This window comes from Nuphar pumila, chromosome 4 (genome assembly GCF_984573655.1).
Source record: "Nuphar pumila chromosome 4, dmNupPumi1.hap1.1, whole genome shotgun sequence".
Lineage (NCBI taxonomy): Eukaryota > Viridiplantae > Streptophyta > Magnoliopsida > Nymphaeales > Nymphaeaceae > Nuphar > Nuphar pumila.
This window is the reverse complement of record NC_143252.1, coordinates 12,719,977-12,742,339: the sequence shown is the minus strand read 5'-3', so window position 1 is coordinate 12,742,339 and position 22,363 is coordinate 12,719,977. Positions and strand designations below refer to the sequence as shown.

At 38.7% G+C, this 22,363-nt stretch overlaps 1 protein-coding gene across 1 annotated transcript; it reads left to right on the top strand.

Annotated features, from left to right (window-relative positions):
* Positions 1 to 19,817: 19,817 nt before the first annotated feature.
* On the top strand, positions 19,818 to 20,309 carry LOC149839406 (uncharacterized). The gene has a single exon (XM_090004856.1). The coding sequence runs from the start codon at positions 19,818 to 19,820 to the stop codon at positions 20,307 to 20,309; it is 492 nt and encodes a 163-aa protein (XP_089860982.1).
* Positions 20,310 to 22,363: the final 2,054 nt, after the last annotated feature.

Here is a 22,363-nt window from a genome sequence, read left to right as displayed (position 1 = left end):
TTTGCGAACATTCAGTGAAACCAAAACAACTAAAATCACAAATATCCTATGTATTTGCATATACTTCATGAATTTACATAAATATATTTGTGCACATCCGGTTAGACTGAAACCACTAAAATCGCAAATATTCTACTTATTTGCATATACTTCACGAATTCACATAAATATTGTTGTGAAAATTAAACCTATCATTGCAAATATCCTACTTATTCTTATATACTTCATAAATTCGCATAAACATGTGCGAAGCTCCACTTAAATTTAAATTGAACGTCACAACATCACAAATATCTTACTTAAATATTTATGAATTTATGATATATATGTAATATTTCTTATTTTTTTGCAGAGTTTGCAAATCATATATAAACTCATTGTCCGCACCCCAAGGCTATTTTTGCTTAAACTAGGATTTTTTGTGGTTCCCAACCTGCTTTTCTTAAGCGATTATTTTTGGTAACTATTCATAGGTGGCACTTCATCATGATTGAACCATCAATGATTTTTTTTTTAGGAAACACATCTTTAACGGTGTTCCCTGACCAGTGGTCCTTGATCAATGGTCCCCAATCTGGTTACATTCTTTTTTTGTTTATACATTACATAACTTGTATTATAAGCATGCGTTAGAACATTGTTTTATTAGAGGATTTACTCATCCTCATAATTAGTTTGTTTATTTTTTGTAATGCTTTTCAATATTCCTTGTCTTATTATTGTAGAAATTTTTGATTTTTTTTAATACAATATGGCCAGTGAGAAGACTGTGTAGAAGGGATCGACACCCACATCATCTTCTAGTGTTGGAGCACAACAATAAAATCCAACAAAGAATTACGAATTGGGCCATCTTGATCATTTACAAACACGACTTACTGTTTACAAGTGGATAGAGATGGAGCTACATCCAAAGCAAAAAATATGGGTGTTCGATGTTTTCACAAAAAATGCACCATCGATAAACATAGAAAGTTGCGTTCAAACAACAAGGAGCAAAAACAACTACAAATTTCAAAATAGTTTATATCTAAGGGAACATGTGCAAAAAAAGATTTGTCGATCTGTGGGCACATTCTTATCTCCCATCTCAGAAGCATATGAGGGGAGAGTGACCCATTGGCTTGCACTGAGGTCATTACTAACCTTAATGCTCAGATAGATGAAGCTGAAGATGTAGTCACCTGCAGTCGCAGTGGCGAGATGAAGATGGAGAGGACAGATGAAGTACCTCACCAAGAGGCTGAGGTTAATGTGGATCCTCCTCGGAAAGTAGATATGAGTAGGGGTCATGTGGTTGGATTGGATGCGAGCACTAAGATTGAGGTTAATGTGGACCCTCTTTAGGAGTTCGAGGTTGATGTTGCAGAGGAGAAAGTGCAAGCTCTGAAGATGAGGTCTCAGTAGAAAATATGGTCCGATGCTTGTGGACATGTATTTTGTTCATTTGTTATTTTATAATAACTATCAATTTTACATTCAATCATTGATTAAATTGTCAAATATATATATTCAATCATTGATTAATTTGTCATGTATATATGAAACATATAAAAATATATATTTGTATGTGTGCAATTCATTGATTCCAAAAATAATAATTTTAATTACAGAATCTGCAGTCAATTGATTCAAAAGAGTCAACATCCCGTATGCACCGATTCTACTAAAACCAAGCACACAATTGGCTCATAACACTAATGGAGGAAGCAAAGGGGTTGTTGGATCATAAGCATTTTCGCAAATTCTTGGAGATCATACCATGGAACATTAGTCACCTCTTCTTAGAGGCACTTGTATAATTTTAGAATCCGACAACCAACACATTTCAGTTCGGAGATCTTTAGATGACCATCACGTTGAAGGACGTGACATGAATCACTATACTAAAGTGCCATGAGAAGCCAATGAGTAGACAACGGTAAGGAGATTTTAAACATTTATGTAATATATATTTGATAGAGAAAGAATGATGCATTCGGAAGCCAAATGATCAAGTTTTCATGATTTAGGAGCCACCACAGTAGGGTGAAAAGATGAAAAAAAAAACTACCGCGTGTTTAAGAAAAGAAAGGTAATAGGGTGGATAAGAAGGTGAAAACATTCTTTCTCTACTTATTTGGCTCATACTTATTTATCAAATACCATCACATGACACATTTTTTGTGCCTTAGACACTTGATCGCCCTCCATCAAGTCATGAGCCCCACACTTGACATATCCTATCCCCAAGATGAAAGGTAATCAGGTGAGTAAGGTACAAAAATTTGTGCCGTGTGATGGCACCTGAAGGTTATAAGAGCGGATTTGTCAACTACATCTTTGCAAGGGTGCAGTTGAAATTGAGAGATCAAGGCTAAATTACATCCCATCTTCCCTCTCATCTCTCGTACCGGAGACCCAAAAAAATCAGGTGCTATAAGGAATTTAGTGAAGAGGCTATTTTTTATGCAGCCAGATGCACCACCGCTGACAGCCACCCATCTCAACATTTCCCAAGTCGAAGACCACACCCTATCTCAAGAAATGCCAAGGTGTCGGCACTGCATCATTGCATATAATGTGAGCACTTGATTGAATCCCCATCTCAGCCCTCATCTTCCTCTCAAATACAGCTTCTAAACTAAGCCTTAGTTAGGCATAGCTCATGGATTAATGGTGTGACTTGTGTGAACCAGTCCGTCAAGGTTTGAGGTGATTTTCATCGTGGGGACTTCAATTGCTGTTTTCCTTCTCGAAGCCTCCAAGTTGTCTGTGTACGAAAATTCAATTTTTTGCCTTTTTCTGAGTTGTCTCATTCAGATTCCATGAAAAATTGACTAGCAATATTTTTGGTTTTGTCCTCCTGTGGACTTTTTCAAAATTTTCATGCTTGAATTTAGATTGTCATCCTCTCTCTTTTTTTTTTTTGTGGTGATGATCACTGTTTGGAGATAGGTATCAATTATGCATTTGGCCATATTGGATCTTGACTTATTCCTGATTGAAGATATTTTTTCTAGGCAAGGACAGGTTAGGTTTGGCCATATTACTCGTTACGATTAGAACTAGAAAAAAAACTGCCCAAAAGGATCCATTCATGTTTGAGGGGCGACTTGGAAATGTCACCAAGTTGACAGGACGTCACAAGTTTGAAACCCACGGGTGGTGTCCTTTGCCATAAGGTTGAAGCTGGGTGAACTCCCCGGTGAGTAAGGGGGGCCTCAAGGGTTTAAACAAATGAAGGTCAGCCAATGTGCAGTCGGTGATTAATGAGTTTTTTTCTTAGATTATATAAAAAAAACTAAAAAAAAGCTTTGCCTGAGGCCTTGTTTAGAAGCTTATCTTCATCTTATATTCAAAGTTCAGATTTTAGAAAGCTAAAAAACATGTCCTCGATTGCCCAGCAAGAGTTCTGCCTTCTTGGCTAAGGGAAACCATGGTAGAACAACCATATGATTCAAAACCTAGGAAAAGTGTCATTTACCACAACAATATCTAAGATGGGTACACTCTCTATGGTAAAAAGGGGACCTTAAGGATTTCACCAGTCAGAGGCCTGCCAATATGCAGGGTTAGGTGCTTGGGATACCTACTTGATGGGCTTTTCAGATTTTTTTCATTTTATTTTTAAATTCTGATCGTACAGATGTGAACTATATATGTACTTGCTTTTATAGGGATCGGCTCTTGAAGTGTTAGATTCCGACACAGGTGGGTTTTTTATAAGGTTCAAAAAATCAACGGTCCAAAATCTTTGTAAATTTTTTAAGGCTCCAAATATCATTTTTTTCATTAAAAACACATGATCCAGGTGTGGATTCCTAGTAAATCAACCATGCCCAACACATTTATAGAGTCAGAACTGTGAAAAAAATACCTAAAGAGCAGAAAAACCCATCAAGCACCTCCGTTATATATATATATAAAGTGGAAGCTGCCTAACACCTTTTAAGCCTACTGCCTGCCTACCACCAGTGAATAAGGGTTTTGGAGTTGTTTTCTCACAAATCTGACCCTGCAGTTGTGTTCAACATGGTCGATTTGATAGGAAATGACACTTGCATCATGTTTTTTTTTGATGAAAAAGATGATTTTTAAGCATTGAATATTTTTTAAAATTGTAGACCATTGAATTTTAAATTTTATAAAAACTTAATTGAGTGTTGGAATTGGATGATCCAAGACTTAATTCCTATAAAATCTAGATCATATTTGCATGATCAGATTATAGAAAAATATAAAAAATCCTTCCAAAGCCTGGTAGGCTGGCAGTAGGCTCAAAAAGTGTTAGGCAGCTACCACTTTCTCTCTAATTTTTTCATTAAATCTGACCATGTAATCTACATTTTTAGTAGGAATAACTTTTGAATTGTGAAAATCTAACCTGTGTACAAGTGTTTTCTTACCATGCATCGATTGTTCTTGACTCAAAAAAACTTTTTTTTTATCAAAAAAACATGATCCAGGAGTCTGTTTCCACCAAGTCTCCCATGCTGAATACAATGAGGTTAGATTGAGTCAAAACAACATGCATCTTGAGATTCCAATTAGATTGCAGGTACAATCGGCGTATTATACCCCTATATAAAAAATCTGCAGTAACAATCGATATTCAGCATTTATTTATTTGCTCACTTAAAGTGTGTTTCACCAAAGTATGAAAATGAGGCCGTTTTCTCATGTTGAGTGAAACATACGTGTTTTGGGTGGGGCCCCCGTGGCACCAGCCTTTTTCAAACTAAATGCAAATTTTTTTTTTATGAAGGTTGCTGCACTCTCCTTAGGGATTCAGTTTCATAGGACTAGCTTGTTCCATGTGCTGTTGCGTGAAACAAGCAAGCCCTTATAGTTAGGGATGGCAGTGGACCGGGCGGGGGTGGGAAACAAGGTCTCCACCCCCGCCCCGTTTCAAAATCTGAACCTCCATCTCAGCACGAGGATGGATTTTAACCTCCATTCCCGCCTCCATCCCCGTTTCATGTCCTCCATCCCCTGTCCAAACGGGGGCAAGGCGGGGCGGGGCCCGTTTCCCCTTGGTCTATAGTCATCCCTTAAAGGATTGGGGACGGGATGGGCCGGGGCGGGGAAAAGCATAAGTCCATCCCCGTATGGGGATAGATTTCATACCCTTCATCCCCAGTCTAAACAGGGCGAGGCGGGGCGGAGCCCCGTTGTCCCTCGGTCCACTGCCATCCCTACTTATAGTGGATGGAGAGTTGGGTTTTCAGTACGTGATTACATCGGTTCTTTTGGTATGCTGGCTGGGTTTTTAGAGGATTGGATATGAAAGATAGACAGTGGGAATGAGGGAGAAAGGTGTTGAGACTTGTTCCTACCCAATATCCCATTATTATAGAACTTTCTCGACGTGATCAAGTTCGTCTAATTAACCTGCACTTGGAAGGAAGAGCCAATGAAAACTTCCTCCCTTCAATGTTGCTATATATATATATATATATATATATATATATATATATATATATATATATATATATATATATATATATAGAGAGAGAGAGAGAGAGAGAGAGAGAGATGGGTAGGTGCTAAATGAAATATAGTAAATGATACGTGTTAAATGGTTTTTTCTACTCTTTGGGTGTATTTTTTTGCAGTTCTGACCCCATAAATATGTTGGGCATGATAGATTTATGAGGAATCCACACCAGGATATGTGTTTTCCATGAAAAAAAACGACATTTGGAACCTCAAAAGTTTACAAAGATTTTGGACAGTTGATTTTTTGAACCTTATAAAAATACACCCATGTGTCTGAATGAAAGCTGATTTCTATAAAATCAAGTAGATAGATCACATCTGTCAGGTCAGAATTTTAAAATAAAATGAAAGAACCTTGAAAAACACATTTAGCACTTATCATTTAACATATTTTATTTAGCACCTACCCATTACTCTCTCTCTCTCTATATATATATATATATATATTGGTTACTAATGAAGGTATAAAACTAATGAGCTATAAATCATAGGTGCAAGTTATATCGACTCAATCTAATCACATAGATGTATTAAACATGGTTTGTTTGGTAAGGATAAGTCTTAGACCAAGTTTTTTTGATTTAAAAATGTGTCTTTTGAGATATGAAATATTTTCATAATGCGGGTCCTTGATTTTTGGACTCCTTTAAAATCCTAATTACTTGTCATAATCATAAGATTCAAAACAAGTTTTCTACTAAACAGGCCATGTATATCATATCCGTAATATTTGATCTACAGAAGATCATACATTTAGACATTTTTAAAGAAAAAAGTGATTTCTACTCATTAGTTACGTACCTTCATTAGTAGCTAATATATATATATATATATATATATAGTAGAGCATAGATGCTTGAACATTAGGAGCTTGCGATACGTGCTTGATGGTTTTCCAGGTTTTTTTCGTTCTATTTTTAAATTCTGACTGTACATATGTGATCTATGTACTTGATTTTAGAGGGATCAACTCTTGGAGTGTTCGATTCTGACACATGGGTGGGTTTTTATGAGGTTCAAAAAATTAAGGGTCCACAATCTTTGTAAATTTTTGAGACTCCAAACATCATTTTTTTCATCAAAAACACATGATCTAGGTGTAGATTCCTCGTAAATCGACCATGCCCAACACATTTATGAAATCGAAACTGCAAAAAAAAAAATGGAAAAGCAGAAAACCCATCAAGCACGTATCACAAGCACCTACTCTCTCTCTCTCTCTCTCTCTCTCTCTCTCTCTCTATATATATATATATATATATATATATATATATATGAAAAGTAGGGGTGACAATCGGGTCGGGTTGGCGAGTCGTGTCGGCGAGTTGGCAGGTCAACATATCTCAACACGAACCCGACCCGTTTATTAAACGGGTCAGCTGTGGCAAACACGAACCTGACCCATTTATTAAATGGGTAACCCGACAAGACACAGTTAACCCGATTAATAAACGGGTCGGGTCGGGTAAACGGGTAAAAAACCTACGTGAGCTTCGCATTGAGGAGGCCCTCGCTCGCTGTAGGTGCCCTAGGCTGGCGACCGGTTTTCAATCATGAAGATCTCATCCTTGTACCACACGAACAAGATTGTCTCTCCATTCTGGATGATGACCCTCCTCTCCCCCTTGGGCAGCGCAGCAAGCGGAACCACCAGAATCCACTTCTGGCCGTCACCGATGACAGACGATGGCTCGTCGCCCTGCTGCTCGGAGACAGACACATCTATTGCACAGGCGGGGCCGATCCCACGCCCTCGCCATCCGACAGAGGCCCGACGAGGGCCTAAGGGCCCGAGGCACTTTTCGGCTGGGAGCGATGCGGAGCACGACCTGGGCGACAACGACTTAGGGTTTCTGGAGACGGAGTCGAGGAGGGAGGAGAGATCAGGAAAGGACGAGGCAGAGGCCATCGATGGATGGCCGAGATGAAGAGGAAGGAAGAAGAGGGAGGGAGAGGGAAGCGAATACATAATATACGGGTTAAACGGGTTGGCGGGTTGGCATACCCCTAACACGAACCCGACCCGTTTAATAAACGGGTTAGGCGGGTCAACCCATTTACGACACGAACCCGTTTAAGCCAAACCTGAACCCGGCTAAGAAGCGGGTTGGCGGGTCGTGTCAGAAATTGCCACCCCTAATGAAAAGTGACAGCTGCCTAACACTTTTTAAGCCTACTGTCTGCCTACCACCAGTGGATCACAAACTGCCTAACACTTTTTAAGCCTATTTGATAGGAAATGACACTTTGATCATGTTTTTTTTTATGAAAAAGATGATTTTTAAGCATTAAATATTTTTCAAAATTGCAGACCGTTGAATTTTAGATCCTATAAAAACCTAATTGCAAGTTGGAATTGGATGATCCAAGAGTTAATTCCTACAAAATCAAGCATGTAGATCACATTTGTATGATCAAATTAAAGAAAAACTATAAAAAATCCTTCAAAAGCCCGTTAAGCTGGTGGTAGGTTCAAAAGGTGTTATGCAGCTACCACTTACACTCTCCCTCTCCTTAATTTTTTCATCAAATTTGACCATGTAATATACATGTTTTTAGTAGGAATAACTTTTGAATTGTGAAAATTTAACCAGTGCAAAAGTTTTTTCTTACCATGCAAAAATTGACGATTGTAAATTCATCGAATGTTCTGGACTCAAAGAAATGTTTTTTTATCGCAAAAACTTGTTGTAGGTACAATCGACTGTTTTAAATATATACCCCTATATAAAAAATATGCAGTAACAATCGATATTCAACATTTATTTATTTGCTCACTTAAAGTGTGTTTCACCAAAGTATGAAAATGAGGTCGTTTTCTCATGTTGAGTGAATCATACACGTTTTGGGTGGGGCCCATATAGGACCAGCCCTTTTCAAACTAAATGCAATTTTTTTTTATGAAGGTTGCTGCTCTCTCCTTAGAGATTTAGTTTTAAAGGACTAGTTTGTTCCATGTGTTGTTGCATGAAACAAACAAGCCCTTATGGTGCATAATGATTCACATGAAATCACAGGGAAAAGGCTGATTTATATGAAAGCAGGTTGTTCCTGTGATAGGTGAAAGAAACATTACTTAGGTGAGGCATAACAAATTTTTTTAGAGTTACTGTGGTAACGATTGGGTAAATCAGTTATAGAATCATGTAAGAGGTAAAATGATTGTTGTAATATAGTTTAACCAGCGGCAGAGCCAGAGGTGGGCAGTTTCCCACCCCAGAATTAGAAACTGAGTTGACTCGGGGCTCAACGAGTCAACTCGACTCGGTGCTGTTGGTGTTTTCTGTCTGCAGAACCCTAGTTTTGGAGTTTTAGTTTTAGGGTTTTGCTGTTTGCTGGATTTGTAGGGATGGTTTGGAAGGATTCTGATTGGTTCTGAGAAAGGATTAAAGAGTGGAAAGAGAGCGACCTCTATGGACGTCAGGAAGGGTGGGCGCGTGGTCATCGACCCAAAGGTGCAAAAAGTTGGCTTCATGACGGCCTCCGACCATGTACGCTCAGCCCCTGATGCCATCGCGGCGGAGGAAGTCATGCCGTCGATCTCTGTTATGTCTCCGACGGGAACACGTTCTCCCCGATGATGATCCCGCCTCCCCAGCATTTCGTGGAGGCGGCGACGTGGGGGGTCTCTGTCCTGGTGCCATCGTTGCCTCGCCGGAGGTCGAGCAACAACCTACCTCTCAGGAGCTACAAAGTGTCAGACTATCTATTGAGCACGTCGTCGCTGGCTTCGCCTTCGAGCAGGACCGAGAGTGTTCCGTCGATTGAGTTCTCGGAGGAGCCCTCGCCTCATTGGGTAGCTAAAACGGTGTCCGCAGGCGTCGGCGGGGATGGAAAGATGGATGATTTTGTGCAGCATTCTGTCTCCCTGTCGGTCGCTGGTTTTCCCAACACCGGCAATTTGACTGCTGTTTCGATGGTGAAACTGCCTCCGGGAGTTCAAGGTAAACCCCTCACTTTTTTTCAATCCATTTGTCTCTATAGTTCATTTTGGGGTAACAATTTCAGAGATTTCAATGTGAATATTGTTGTGACATATATGAGAATAGTTTTTTGTTTTTGGATATTAAAAATCCAATTCTATATCATGTTTGGGCTTTGATAAGTGAACAAGACTGGTATATGGATTGTGGTTTCTTTATCTTTGTCTGTGAGAGAAAACACATAATTGAAGAGGTTCACTTTTAGTGGGTGTAAACGAGTAAAGGTTAGTTTTAAACATTTTGGTTATTAGGGGTTAGATTGTTGTTTATCGTATTACCACATGACTCAGTATCCTTTGTTCTTGTATTTCAGTTACATAGCTAATAAATCTAGTTAATGGGAAATGTTACTAAATTTGAATTGAAAAATTGAACACGTTCAAATAGTTCCTTATTGATCCCTTCCCAGTAGGATCGTCCTTCAAGACCATGGCATTGTCCCCGAGACCCGAAGTTTGCCCACCCAATGAAAAACTTCTGGCTCCGCCACTGAGTTTAACCGCACCCAAATGAGGTTATCGTGTATCCTCAAAGTTGGTATGCCAAGTCAAGGTTGTTCCACAATAGGTGGATAGATAACTTGTTATATGTATCATCATTATAAGGTGTTTTAGTTTTCAACGTGAATGGATCAACTAATCATTCACTTTTCAATGTCATCTTCCATATTTGACATTAACATGGTATCAGAGCATCTGTGATTCTTGCATGCACGTCGAACATTATTCTATCATTCACAAGCAGTTCTATACCCAGTGAATGCCCAACTGATTATGATGGTGGTTGATCCTCTGGTTGGAACGCCATTCCTACTGCAACACATCTTTATTACGCCCAAGTTCAACATGTGAGTCCATGGTAGACCCGTATTATCTGCATCATTCAAATAATCTTGATGTTTCCTTTATCTCACAACCTCTCATGGAAGACAATTATCATGTGTGGAAACATGCCATGAGCATGGCATTGAGTGCAAAAAACAAACTAGGTTCGTTGATGGGTCTATTTTAAAACCTAATAGACCTCTATCATTGGTGGCATTGAGTGCAATAACATGGTTCTTTCTTGGGTTCTCAACTCTCTCCATAAGGACCTCTCACATAGGCATCTAAAGTTTGAACAAAATTGAGTGATAGATTCTCTCAATCTAATGCCTCGATGATATATCAAATTCACCATGAATTAATAAATCATAAATAGTTACAGTCTTCGATTGCGGTTTATTTTACCAAACTGAAAGGTCTAGGGGATGAGCTATCATCATATGTTACCATCCCGTCTTGTTCTTATGGGGTGATAAAAGTAATTCAGGAGAATCAGCAATGGGAAAGGTTAATGCAATTGCTTATGGGATTCAATGATAGCTGCAGTTCCATTAAGAGTCAGCTACTTCTTATGGATCCTACCCCTTTCGTTTTTAAAGCTTATGCATTGATTGTTCAAGAAGAAAGACAACGTGAAATACACGTTGTACCAGCAACTGAAACTCCCATAGCCGCAATAGCCAGCATTGTGGTTGCACCCAAATTCTGCCAAGGTCATCCTCGACTTAAGTGTGATCACTACGACAAGCTTGGCGACCTCAAGGCCAAGTGCTTTCATCGTCACAGTTTTTTGGCACGTCTAACACATTATTCTACAAGCTCAAATGATGTCAAAGCCAATGCAAGTGTCAATGCTGTCCAAAGTACAAAATAACCAAATTCAAACCACCATCTCCTCATATTTCTATATATCAATATCAAAGGATCATGAATATTGTTAATTCAGGTAACCAAGGTCCTCAAGCTAATCTTGCAGGTAGTATACCCAATCATTTTCCTTTCCTTTCTGTAGCTCAATCATGAATCATAGACACAGAAGCTATTGATCACATGACCCATTATCTCTCATGCATATCCTCACCTGAAAAGGCCTTATGTGGTCTGGTCGACCTCCCTGATGGAACGACCAACACCCTCTCCCATATTGGAAACATTATTTTATCACCACCTTTAACCTTGAAAGATATTTTATGTGTTCCCAACTTTTGATTTAATCTTATATTTGTGAGAAAAATTATTCAAGATTTAAAATGTCATGTCATATTCAAAGATGACTTGTTTATTTTAGGGCTCTATCTCGATACAAACGATTGGAGCGGGTAGGCTTCAGGACAGACTTTATATCTTGGAGATGCATAGTGGTGATCTTGCTTTGAGTGATTCTTTATCTTCTTCTGAACTTTGGCATAATCATCTTGAACATTTGTCTAATAACATATTAAGAACTTTAATTAAATTCAATAAGATTGATGATTATCATTCTATTGATCATATTGCCAAACAAACTAGACTGTCATTTCCCACAAGTTTCATATCTTCTAATGACATATTTCAATTAATTCATATTGACATATGGAGAGGATACCAAACTTTGTTATTGTTTGGTGCTCATTATTTTTTTTACCATCGTTGATGATTTTAGTAGAAGTACATGGATTTATTTGATGTAATACAAATAAAAAACTTATTGTCTTTTTTGAAACTTTGTATCTACTATTAAAAATCAATTCAATAGAAGAATCAAAGGCATACGTAATGATAATGTGACCGAATTCTTTTCCAATGATATGCAAGCATATTTAAAGGAAAAAGGAATCGATCACCAACATAGTTGTGTCTTGACACCCCAACAAAATGAAGTGGTTGAGAGCAAACATCGATATCTTCTTAACATAGCATGAGCACTTCAATTTCAATCCCACTTACCTTTGAAATTCAGAGAGGAATGTATCCTTACTGTCGCCTACTTGATCAACATGCTTCCCTCACATTCATTACTTGATAAAACCCCATGTGAATTTACTTTTAATAAAAACCCTCGCTATGATCATTTGAGAATTTTTTGGTGTTTATGCTATGCCTACAACATATATCAGTCATAAATTTGACTTCAGAGCTAAAAGATGTGTGTTTATTGGATATCCTTATGGACAAATTAGATACAAAGTTTATGAGCTTGAGAGTCAAAATGTTTTCACCACTCGAGATATAAAATTTTATAAAAATGAGTTTTCATTTCAAAACTTGAGCAAGTCAGACAAAGACTCTGATATGGTGTTGCCTTTGCCTATTTCTGATGTTGGTGAGCCCCATTCTCATGACCAAACTAGAAACCCAAACCCAAACCCACATTCTCAGCCAACAAATGACGGACAACATCTAGCTCCAACTAATACCCAAAACTCAAATCCCATGACCCACAACCAAACTGATGCTCCAATCTGGCGCTCTACAAGGCATCAATCTCCACCTAGACATCTCAAAGATCATAAATGCTATACTAATGCTCTCGTTCTTCAATCAGACTTTGCAAGCAAGAATCTTTCAGGTACCAACTATCATGTTTCTCAATATCTTAATTATGACCATTTTTGTACTTCTAACAAAACTTTTGTGGCAGCCATAACATAACACCAAGACCCTAGAACCTTTGCCCAAGCTATAAATCACCAACATTGGCAGGACATTATGGCTGCCGAAGTCACAACCCTTGAAGCAAACAATACCTGGACGTTGACTAGCCTACCTCCAAGAAAGCACCCTATCAATTGCAAGTGGATCTACAAAACAAAATTCAGATCTAACGAAACCATCAAAAGATATAAAGCATGTTTGGTCACCCACAAATTTACCTAACTTGAAGGCATGGACTACAATGAAATATTTGCTCTTGTTGCCAAGCTAGTTACCGTTTGTTACTTGCTTACCATTGCAGCTATCAAGAATTGCCATTTGCTTCAAATCGATGTCAATAATGCATTCCTACATGGGGATATGCAAGAAGAGGATTATATGTGGCTGCCTCCCGGATTCACTCGACAGGGGAAAAATTGTGTAAGTCAATTGAATAGTCTATCTATGGACTTAAACAATTATCACGAAAATGGTTTTTCAAATTATCATCTGCCCTAAAAGACATGAGAATTGTACAATCTAAGGCAAATTATTTCTTATTTTTCAAAATAACAAAACAAGAACAAATTTTTGTTCTTATTTATGTAGATGACATTATCATTGTCAGGGATAATCTTCACCAAATACAGTAATTGAAAGATCACATCAACTACAAATCCTGTCATAAAGATTTGGGGCATCTCAAATACTTTCTTGGCATTAAAGTTGCTAGATCCAAGAAAGGGATATTTCTTTCACAGCGAAAGTATGCCTTAGATATCATAAAGGATATGGGTTATCTTGGAGTCAAACCAGCCGATTTTCCCATGGAGTAGAATTTAAAACTTACCAATGAAGATAGAGATAAACTTCATGATCCTGGACAGTACCGGCGCTTAATTGGAAGACTCGTATATCTTACCATACCAGATATAGTCTATGTTGTACAGATTCTGAGCCAATTTATGAGCAGACCTCATAAGCCTCAGTTGGAAGCAGCTCTACGACTTCCACGATACCTCAAAGTCACTCTCAGACAAGGTATTTTATTATCTTCAAGTAGTGAATTACAAATAATTAGCTATTGTGATTCAGATTGGGCTTGCTTGCTTTTAAGAGAACATAAGAGATGCTCCGGCTATATGATGAGGCATGGTTCTGTGTCTGGGGCAAAACACTTATAAAGTGTTCTGCCCCGAACACTGCATGTGCTTCCCTATATGATGGAACTAGTAACATAACAATCCTATTGTGGCACATTTCAAAAATAAAAAGCTAGGTTGTCTTTAGTTGGGAGGACACGTGTCTCTTAATGATTCTTCTATCACCGGGAAGATCAGATAGCTAGGGCATCTGAACCCTCCATTTAACTTCGTGGTCACTTTCTTTTAGATGATTTTAGCTTATAAGAGAAATTAACTTAGGCCAAGGGATGCATGGCACGTTACCTTGTTAAGAAACTCAAGTGTATGAAGCCACCAGGGGTAGACCTTCCTAGTATTCGATTTAGTGAACCCATGATGAGCCAATCCTGGATCCAAGCCGGACTAACTGGGTCAAGTCCAGCAAGATCTTGACATGACAACCCAAGCCTAAATCTTCAGTTTAGTAAGACTGAGCTAGAAATGGTTGGCTTTGCATTTTTGTCATGCATGACTAGTGTGAATGCAATCAACCTAGCTAGTTTGATCCCGGCTAGCTCACCTCACACGCACCCTTACAAGACCAGCTCCCACAAGCATAAGAAGAAGGGGAGGGGATTCAAATCCAAGACACCAAAAAGGATTTCTACTATCGACAGTTAAAGGTCAGTTATATGATCTTTTCAAAGATTCAGATATGAATTCAGATATTTTGTTTAGCTTTAGACGGTGACATCTTGTTTAATGCCAAACCAGTTATATGTCGTGTCTTAAGATTAGCTGTTCATGATGGGCTATCAAACAAGCAACCTTTCATGAAATATCTTGCAATTCATTCAGTTTGTGGCCAATGCCAAAAAAAGATCAATTATTCACAATGTAGCAGATGGGTATATATATATATATATATATATATATATATATATATATATATATATATATATATATATATATATATATATATATATATATATATATATATATAGGGCAATCACATGGGCCTGACCCTCGTGTCTTTTGGACAAGCCCTTCGTCTGGGACATGGACCTTGGGAAACAATGAAAGGTGGACAATGAACACCAACTTTTAATGAGGCAACATGGCCCACAAGAAGTGGATAAACCAAGGCTTCTGGTTTTTGTCTAGAGCCCTATGTATGATGAGAAATGACCATGGTTTCATAACTAAGATTCTTTTATTTTTGGGGTTTCTAGGCGATATACATGTTACCCCATAATGCAATACTTAACTGAAAATATGAAAAAAAAAAGTGTTTTACGGCCGATCACTGGCTGAAAAGTGGCCGGCTGGTACTGTCCTCGCCAGGCAGTACCAGTTCCGCCACATTCTGGCCGATGAGCAGAAAGTGGTTGGATTCACAAGGTGTGTAGGAAGAGGGGGGGGGGGGGGGGGGGGGGTTTGGCACGGAGAGAGAGAGAATGATAGTTGAGGGTGTTCGAGGAGGGGCTCCCGATAAACCAAGTTGCAAACCTGAGGGGTGGGGTGGCTTAGCCAGGTTTTGGTGTGTCAGCCAATCACACCAAAACTTGGAGTTTGGGCACAAAACTCAGTTTACACCTAAAACCAGTTATAAACTGGGTGTTGGGTGTCATCCAAACGGTTCCTAAGTTCTAAAAATTTACTGACAATTAGACTTGAAAATCGGAGCATAGCAGGCAACCCTATCAAGGACCTATAACGGCCTCCATTACACTAATGGGGGAGATGTGTCCTTGGTCTACTAAACGGAAATATTTTATTCTATCGAGGGATCACTAATTTGCATTATGCTTCACAATTAACTAACATTTTCTTGACATGTAATACGGTGTTACACTTACACCTTATATGTGTGTGTGTGTGCGCGCGGAGAGATTGAGAGAGAGAGAGAGAGAGAGAGAGAGAGAGAGAGAGAGAGAGAGAGAGAGAGAGAGAGAGAGATTTGGTACTAACGAATGTAGATAACTATATTTGAGTAAAATTCACCTTATTTTCATATATATGTATACTTTTTGTAAATCAAACCTTATGAATGTGATCAACAATGTTGTTTAGTAAGAAATGAGTTTTGAATCATGTGATTGTGACATCTAAGCAAGTCCTTCGCCTACAAGGGCTCCGTTTATCTGGTAGGGGTGAGTTGTAAAAATGTCACCAAGTTGACGGGATGTCACAAGTTCCAAACCCACAGGTGGCATCCCATACCGCAAGGTCGAAGCTGGGTGTACATCCCGGTGGGATTTCATGACTTAAAAATCATAATTTGACATCAAAAAATAAAAAATCTGACTTGATCTTTAATTATCTAACAAACCATGCTGAACACATCTATGATGGCCAAATTGTGCCGATACAACTTGCACCTATGATTCACAACTAAATAGTTTTGTACTTTCAATTAGTACCCTCTCTCTCTATATATCTATCTATCTATCTATATATATATATATATATATATATATATATATATATATATATATATATATATATATAATGAAACATGTTAAATACATTTTTCAAGTTTTTCAGTGTTTTTGCAATTCTAATCCCATAGATATGTTCGATATGGTCGATTTACTAGGAATTGTCACCCGGATCATGCATGCTTTTTTGATGGTAATATAATTTGATAAATATTTTTGTTAGCACTTGATTAGTATGGGTTTTAAAACTAGTCTTAGGTAGCTCTGATCATAGTCACGGTTCTCATTCTAGAGAAAAATTTAAGAAAAATCTTATGATATTTTAAAAATCTAGCCTTTATTGGAAAAATATTAAGAAAATGTTAATATATAAATAAAATATAAAAAAAATATATAAAAACTACACAAAAAATGATTTTGTTTTGGATTATTATCATGATAAAGCATGCTATTTTTAAAAAAAGGATGATATTTTGAAACAGTCTGTTTTTTCGGTATAATATTGGCCTTTGAAAATATCACAGTAGAGAGGATATATATATATATATATATATATATATATATATGTATATATGTATATATATATGTATATATATATAATATTTCCGTCCAAGTTTTGCCTAATAAGCTAACTGTTCTAGTACAATCATTTCCAGACGAGAATTTTTAACAAAGTTAATTTAAAGTTATATTATCATGCTAAACATTGTAATCATTCTAATGATTCCAAAAATGATGCCAGTTGGTGGAGCGATTCCACGACAATATATAACGAGCACTGACATTGGATATACATCAAAATTTCCCCCATATAAAGTGCCGATAAATATAAAAAGTTTAATAGATTAGTACCTTGGAAATCAAGCATAATTAAAAATTAAGTTGGGGACCTCCCCAAACTCAATTTCCAAGCTGCACTATAAGCCTCTCAGTCGTTGAGACAAGCATAACGGTGAGCTGCTCGCCCTCCAATTAAGTTAACGTCTCCGTACATACTTTCATACAATCAAATATTGTCTTTTTCCAAAATAAAAAACATGATTCTTCCTGTACTAAACCCGTATATTGATTGATTAGGATCCGATCCATTGCTGGCCCTCATTAAACACACCAACCATTTTGCAAAGCCCCACCTTCCTTTCATAACGGTGGTCTCTCCTATGACAGCTCACCCTAATCTAGGGGTTGGGGCCGTCTAAGGAGCTGGAATCAAACCTACCCAACTTCAGTACTTAAGAGGTACGATGAGAGAGAGAGAGAGAGAGAACGGGGACACGTAGTGAGGTACATAAATGATAATAAATCATAAGGAGCAATTAACAAAGTCATAGATCCCAATGAAACACATTCTTTAGTGAACAAAGACAGTTGGGCTAGGCGTGATTGCTGACCCATAACCCACATCATCTGATAAAATAATCACCTCTCATGCTGAAAGAACGGGGTGGTACGATCAACTCATATTATCAATACTAATTATGAGGTACGAGTGAGCTTGCCTCGTGGCTGGTGCATCCTCCTCCCTCCTTCCTATAGGACAGCATCCCCACGTCGTCGCCATTATCCCTCTCTGAGGAATCGTCGGTACGTGTCCCCCAAACCACCGTGCGATGAAGCTTCCACCTAGCGTGCACCACCTACAAAAATATATATAACCATCTTTTTGTTTCCTCAAGCAACAGAGAATAAACATAGGCACCTTTCTCATGTAAACACCCCTTGCTTCTGCTTTCATTAAGGCATTACCCTTCCTGTTTTCTCCTTCAACATGTACCCATCTTATTTTATTCTGTCTCCCCATTATTAGAGTAGTCTACTTTGACACGTACAACGCTATCCAGAGTGGTAGTATCTAGTGGAGATGGAAAAGCCTGGTAAGTCCTCACCTGAATCCCACACACATTTGAAGCCGTATTCAAAACCCTGTGTGGTAATTACTGGATCCGATCATCTAGGTTGAAAGGATCTACTTTACAAGTGAAATGTAGAACTAAACGAACGCCTCTAAACTTGAAACTCATCTGATCGTATAAGAATGAACAGTTTGAGAAGGCGCATTTCAATTTTATTTTAAGGTCTATATCTCTCAAAATGTTCTGGATTTGTGATGAAAATAGGTTTCCCGATTGGCAGAGGAACAACTCAGTTATGCTACACCTAAGATCTACGATACCAAAAAATAAGAATAGTGAAAATTAGCAAATTCACTAAGCATAGAAACATTACCAACAGGGGGATCCGCTTGTCTGGTAGGAGCAGCTAGTGCACGTCACCTTGTGTTGGGAGGTTGCAGGTTCAAAACCCAATGGTATAGTTTGTATAACTGGTAGGGGTCTGCCTAACCCCAGCTAAAAAACTAATGCATAAAATCAAAATAACAATTCTCAATCAAATTAACCTGCTTAAAAAATTTCATAGCAAGTATTTATATCATGAAATAAAACCCTAGTTCTACGATGGATCTTGGATAAAATCCAAATATGAAAGCAAACTAAAAAAATAAAATCCAAATCCTAAATAATTACTATATATGGATCTAATCAGATCCTAGATCCCAATCACATAACCATTTGTCCTTCTTCCTGTTCCTTGTCCTCTTCTTGTTTGTTTGACTTGGATCAGATTTCGGATTCATAACTGCATCAATTTGGATCATAGATCCAGCCATCTCCTATCCATTTGCGCTCCTAGTCCAAAGTAAATTTGGTGGGTGGTTTCAATGCTTCACGTTCTTATATATATGAGTTGTAGGGATGTAAGCAGTTCGGATTTGGGATAGATGTGACCAATACCAGATATGACTAATCGGTTACTGGATAAATGGATTCAGGTTGGGATTCGGACTTGGATGGCTAAATTGACAAACTGCAGCAACTATGCAGCCCATGCTCTCTCTCTCTCTCTCTCTCTCACACACACACACACACACACGCACATGTGACGAAACCTCATGCAGTAAAACTTTAAGTACGGAGAGAAAAAGGCTTGTTAAATGGTAGGGAGACTTCAATGGGGAACAGGTTAGAAAAGGCACTGGAAACGGTAGAAAGGGTAAAAGGACAAATCAGATGCGTTTTGTCTGCTTAGTCCAGCTCAGGTGCTTACCAATCACCCAATGCCATTTGTTAATGCAGACTGTGTCGTTTTCCGATGGCTGTACAGACTGTCTCCCTTTCCAAATGGAGACACCCAACCCCCCCTCCCCCCACAATCATCCTTTACTTCTTCTCTCCCCTTCCTCCTCCTCCTCCCCTCAATATAACCAGCCCGAGAGGAAGAGAAAGGAGCTAAGCAGAGCAATTATAGAAGATACAGAGAGAGGAGGGGACTACAGAGACACAACAGAGAAAGATGGGCAACAGTTTGAGGTGCTGCATCTCCTGCATCCTTCCATGTGGCGCCCTCGACGTGATCCGGATCGTTCATTCCAACGGGCACGTGGAGGAGGTCAGCGGTTCAATCTCGGCGGGGGAGGTCATGAAGGCCAACCCCAAACACGTCCTCAGAAAGCACTGCCCCGATGGCATCTGCATCATCATCTTGCCTCCCGACGCTCAACTGAAGCGCGGCCACATCTATTTCCTAATCCCCATCTCTTCTTCTTCTTCTGCCTCTGATCAGAAATCGTGCGCCAAAGGAACGAGAAAGAAGACAGAGTTTCACGATGAACCATCGTCGGATATTAAGTCTACCATAGATAATTTCAAGTCATCTTCTCAGGATCGGTACCTCACAGAGATCCTGACAGAGAGGAAGTGTTCGTTGAGACGGAGCAGAAGAAGAGGGAGAGTCGGAATCTGGCGTCCTTATCTTGAAAGCATATCGGAAGACTTGTTATGTTAAACGTCTCTCGCTTCTCTCCTCCCTCTATAGATTTGAACAAAGCAGTCTTTTTTCTTTTTGGAATTTTTTTAATGGCAGTCCTTTTCTTTTACAATTTCATTCGATTGTACATAAACCACTTTTTTTTTTTAAATTTCATCTGCAAAATTGCAGAAAGAAACAAACGAATTCTCAGCTTCTTTTCTTTGTATGTATGATTGGTAGATGGTTATATTGTTCTTTGCACAGATTGGAGAGAGAGAGAGAGAGAGAGAGAGAGAGAGAGAGAGAGAGAGAGAGAGAGAGAGAGAGAGAGAGGATTAAGTTTTTTTTTTCACCAACTTACAGAGTTCCACATTAGAAAAGTACTGATTGGTAAAAGGAATGAGCTGTGGGATTGGATGCGCAGTAAAGAGGTTTAAAGAGCAAATCATTGACCAAAGGATGTGATTGATAACCTCACAAAGCAACAAAAGCAGTCAAAGCCAATTATTGGTAGGGCCAAATCAAAACCCAAAAACCAGAAAAGAATAGTCAATAATTAGGCCAGAGTTTGTGATCAAGAAGAGACCAGAGTTTTTCGTCGGAACAAGGCAGCTCACTATTTATCCAACTTTCACGTAGGCACTGGGCCCTGTGGCCATAAGTTGAGGGCCGTCCATCTCAAAGATAGAAGTCTGTGCTCTTGCATCTCTTACGTTGCTATGTACACTGTGGAGCACATTACTGAGGGAGGATCAGGTGCAATATAGAAGCCTGTGCTCTTGCATCTCTTTCGTTGCTATTTACACTGTGGAGCACATTACTAGGGGGAGGATCAGGTGCAATGTGATTGTAATAGTGTGCTGCTACACCTGCAGATGGTGGGTGAGGTGCAGCAGCACACCAAAAGTGTGCAATCACATTGCACCTGATCTGCCCTCCACATTACTAGTCATAACCGAAGTTGAGAGAATCGACCTGAATTGGCTTGAATGGGCCGATTCAGATCGAATCAGCCTAAAGGAGATTCGAAACGTCGATTCAACTAGTAATTTTTAATATTTATTTAATATTTTTAAGAGGGTTAGAGTTTTTAAATATTTTTATTTTTTAATGACATGTCATCCTATGGTGAAAAAGTATTGATTCACCAAACGATTCTATTCGATTTCGACTCAGAGGGTTTTTTGAGAAACCGATTCACATACTGAATCGTTGATAATAACATTTCGAACCTTTCCTGAGAGAGAGAGAGAGAGAGAGAGAGAGAGAGAGAGAGAGATGGCGTCTCATTAAAAGAGCAATGCCACAAAAATACGTGGACACAAGTACCCATGACATGGGTTCAATATTTGATTCAGAACTAAATTTTTTTGGAAACTCGGACATGGGACATGGAATTTTAAATTTTTAGTCAGTAAAAAAGTATTTGTAAATATTTTAATATAAAAATGTTATATTGAAATAATATGAAAATCTATAAAAAAATATAAAATAATGACCGCACGTGTCAATGTCCGGTCGTCTCACCGGAGACACACTGCAAAAATGACGTGTCCCTGTGGCATAGATCATGAAGAGTATCGATCCAGACCAGAATCAAAATGCAGTAGATCAGGAATCACAGCAGCATACATTTTTTGGTAGGACATATCTCAAGAATCCTACCCTAGGAAAATTGTCATCAACCTTCAAAATCTACTGATTTTCTCTATTACCCGTGAACTTTACAGAAGCACTACTATAGCATTTCTAGGCAAGCGGGGCCTCTCTAATCTAGTGCCTAAAATAACATGCTTTATTTCACATGGATGGCTATCATGTGAGCCATAATATTAGCATTAATGATGGCTGTCATGTGAGAACGTGCAGATGCTAACGCATACAAGTTTTCCCACAAGGTCTTGAAAGCTACTCTTAATGGGCCAAGATTACGTATGAAACATGAGTCCGTGTTCGGGGGATCGAATGAGCGCCACGTATTCATGAACATGGGGCTCGTATTCCCGTGTATGTTGACATAACTTTGCATCGGACTCTGGTGCTGTTGCAAAGACTTAATCACCATTACTTGCTTTTCTTGCCCTGAAATG

What these genes read in the sequence shown, in the direction of transcription:
- LOC149839406 (XM_090004856.1), top strand. Translation starts at nt 19,818, where the DNA reads ATGGGCAACAGTTTGAGGTGCTGCATCTCCTGCATCCTTCCATGTGGC.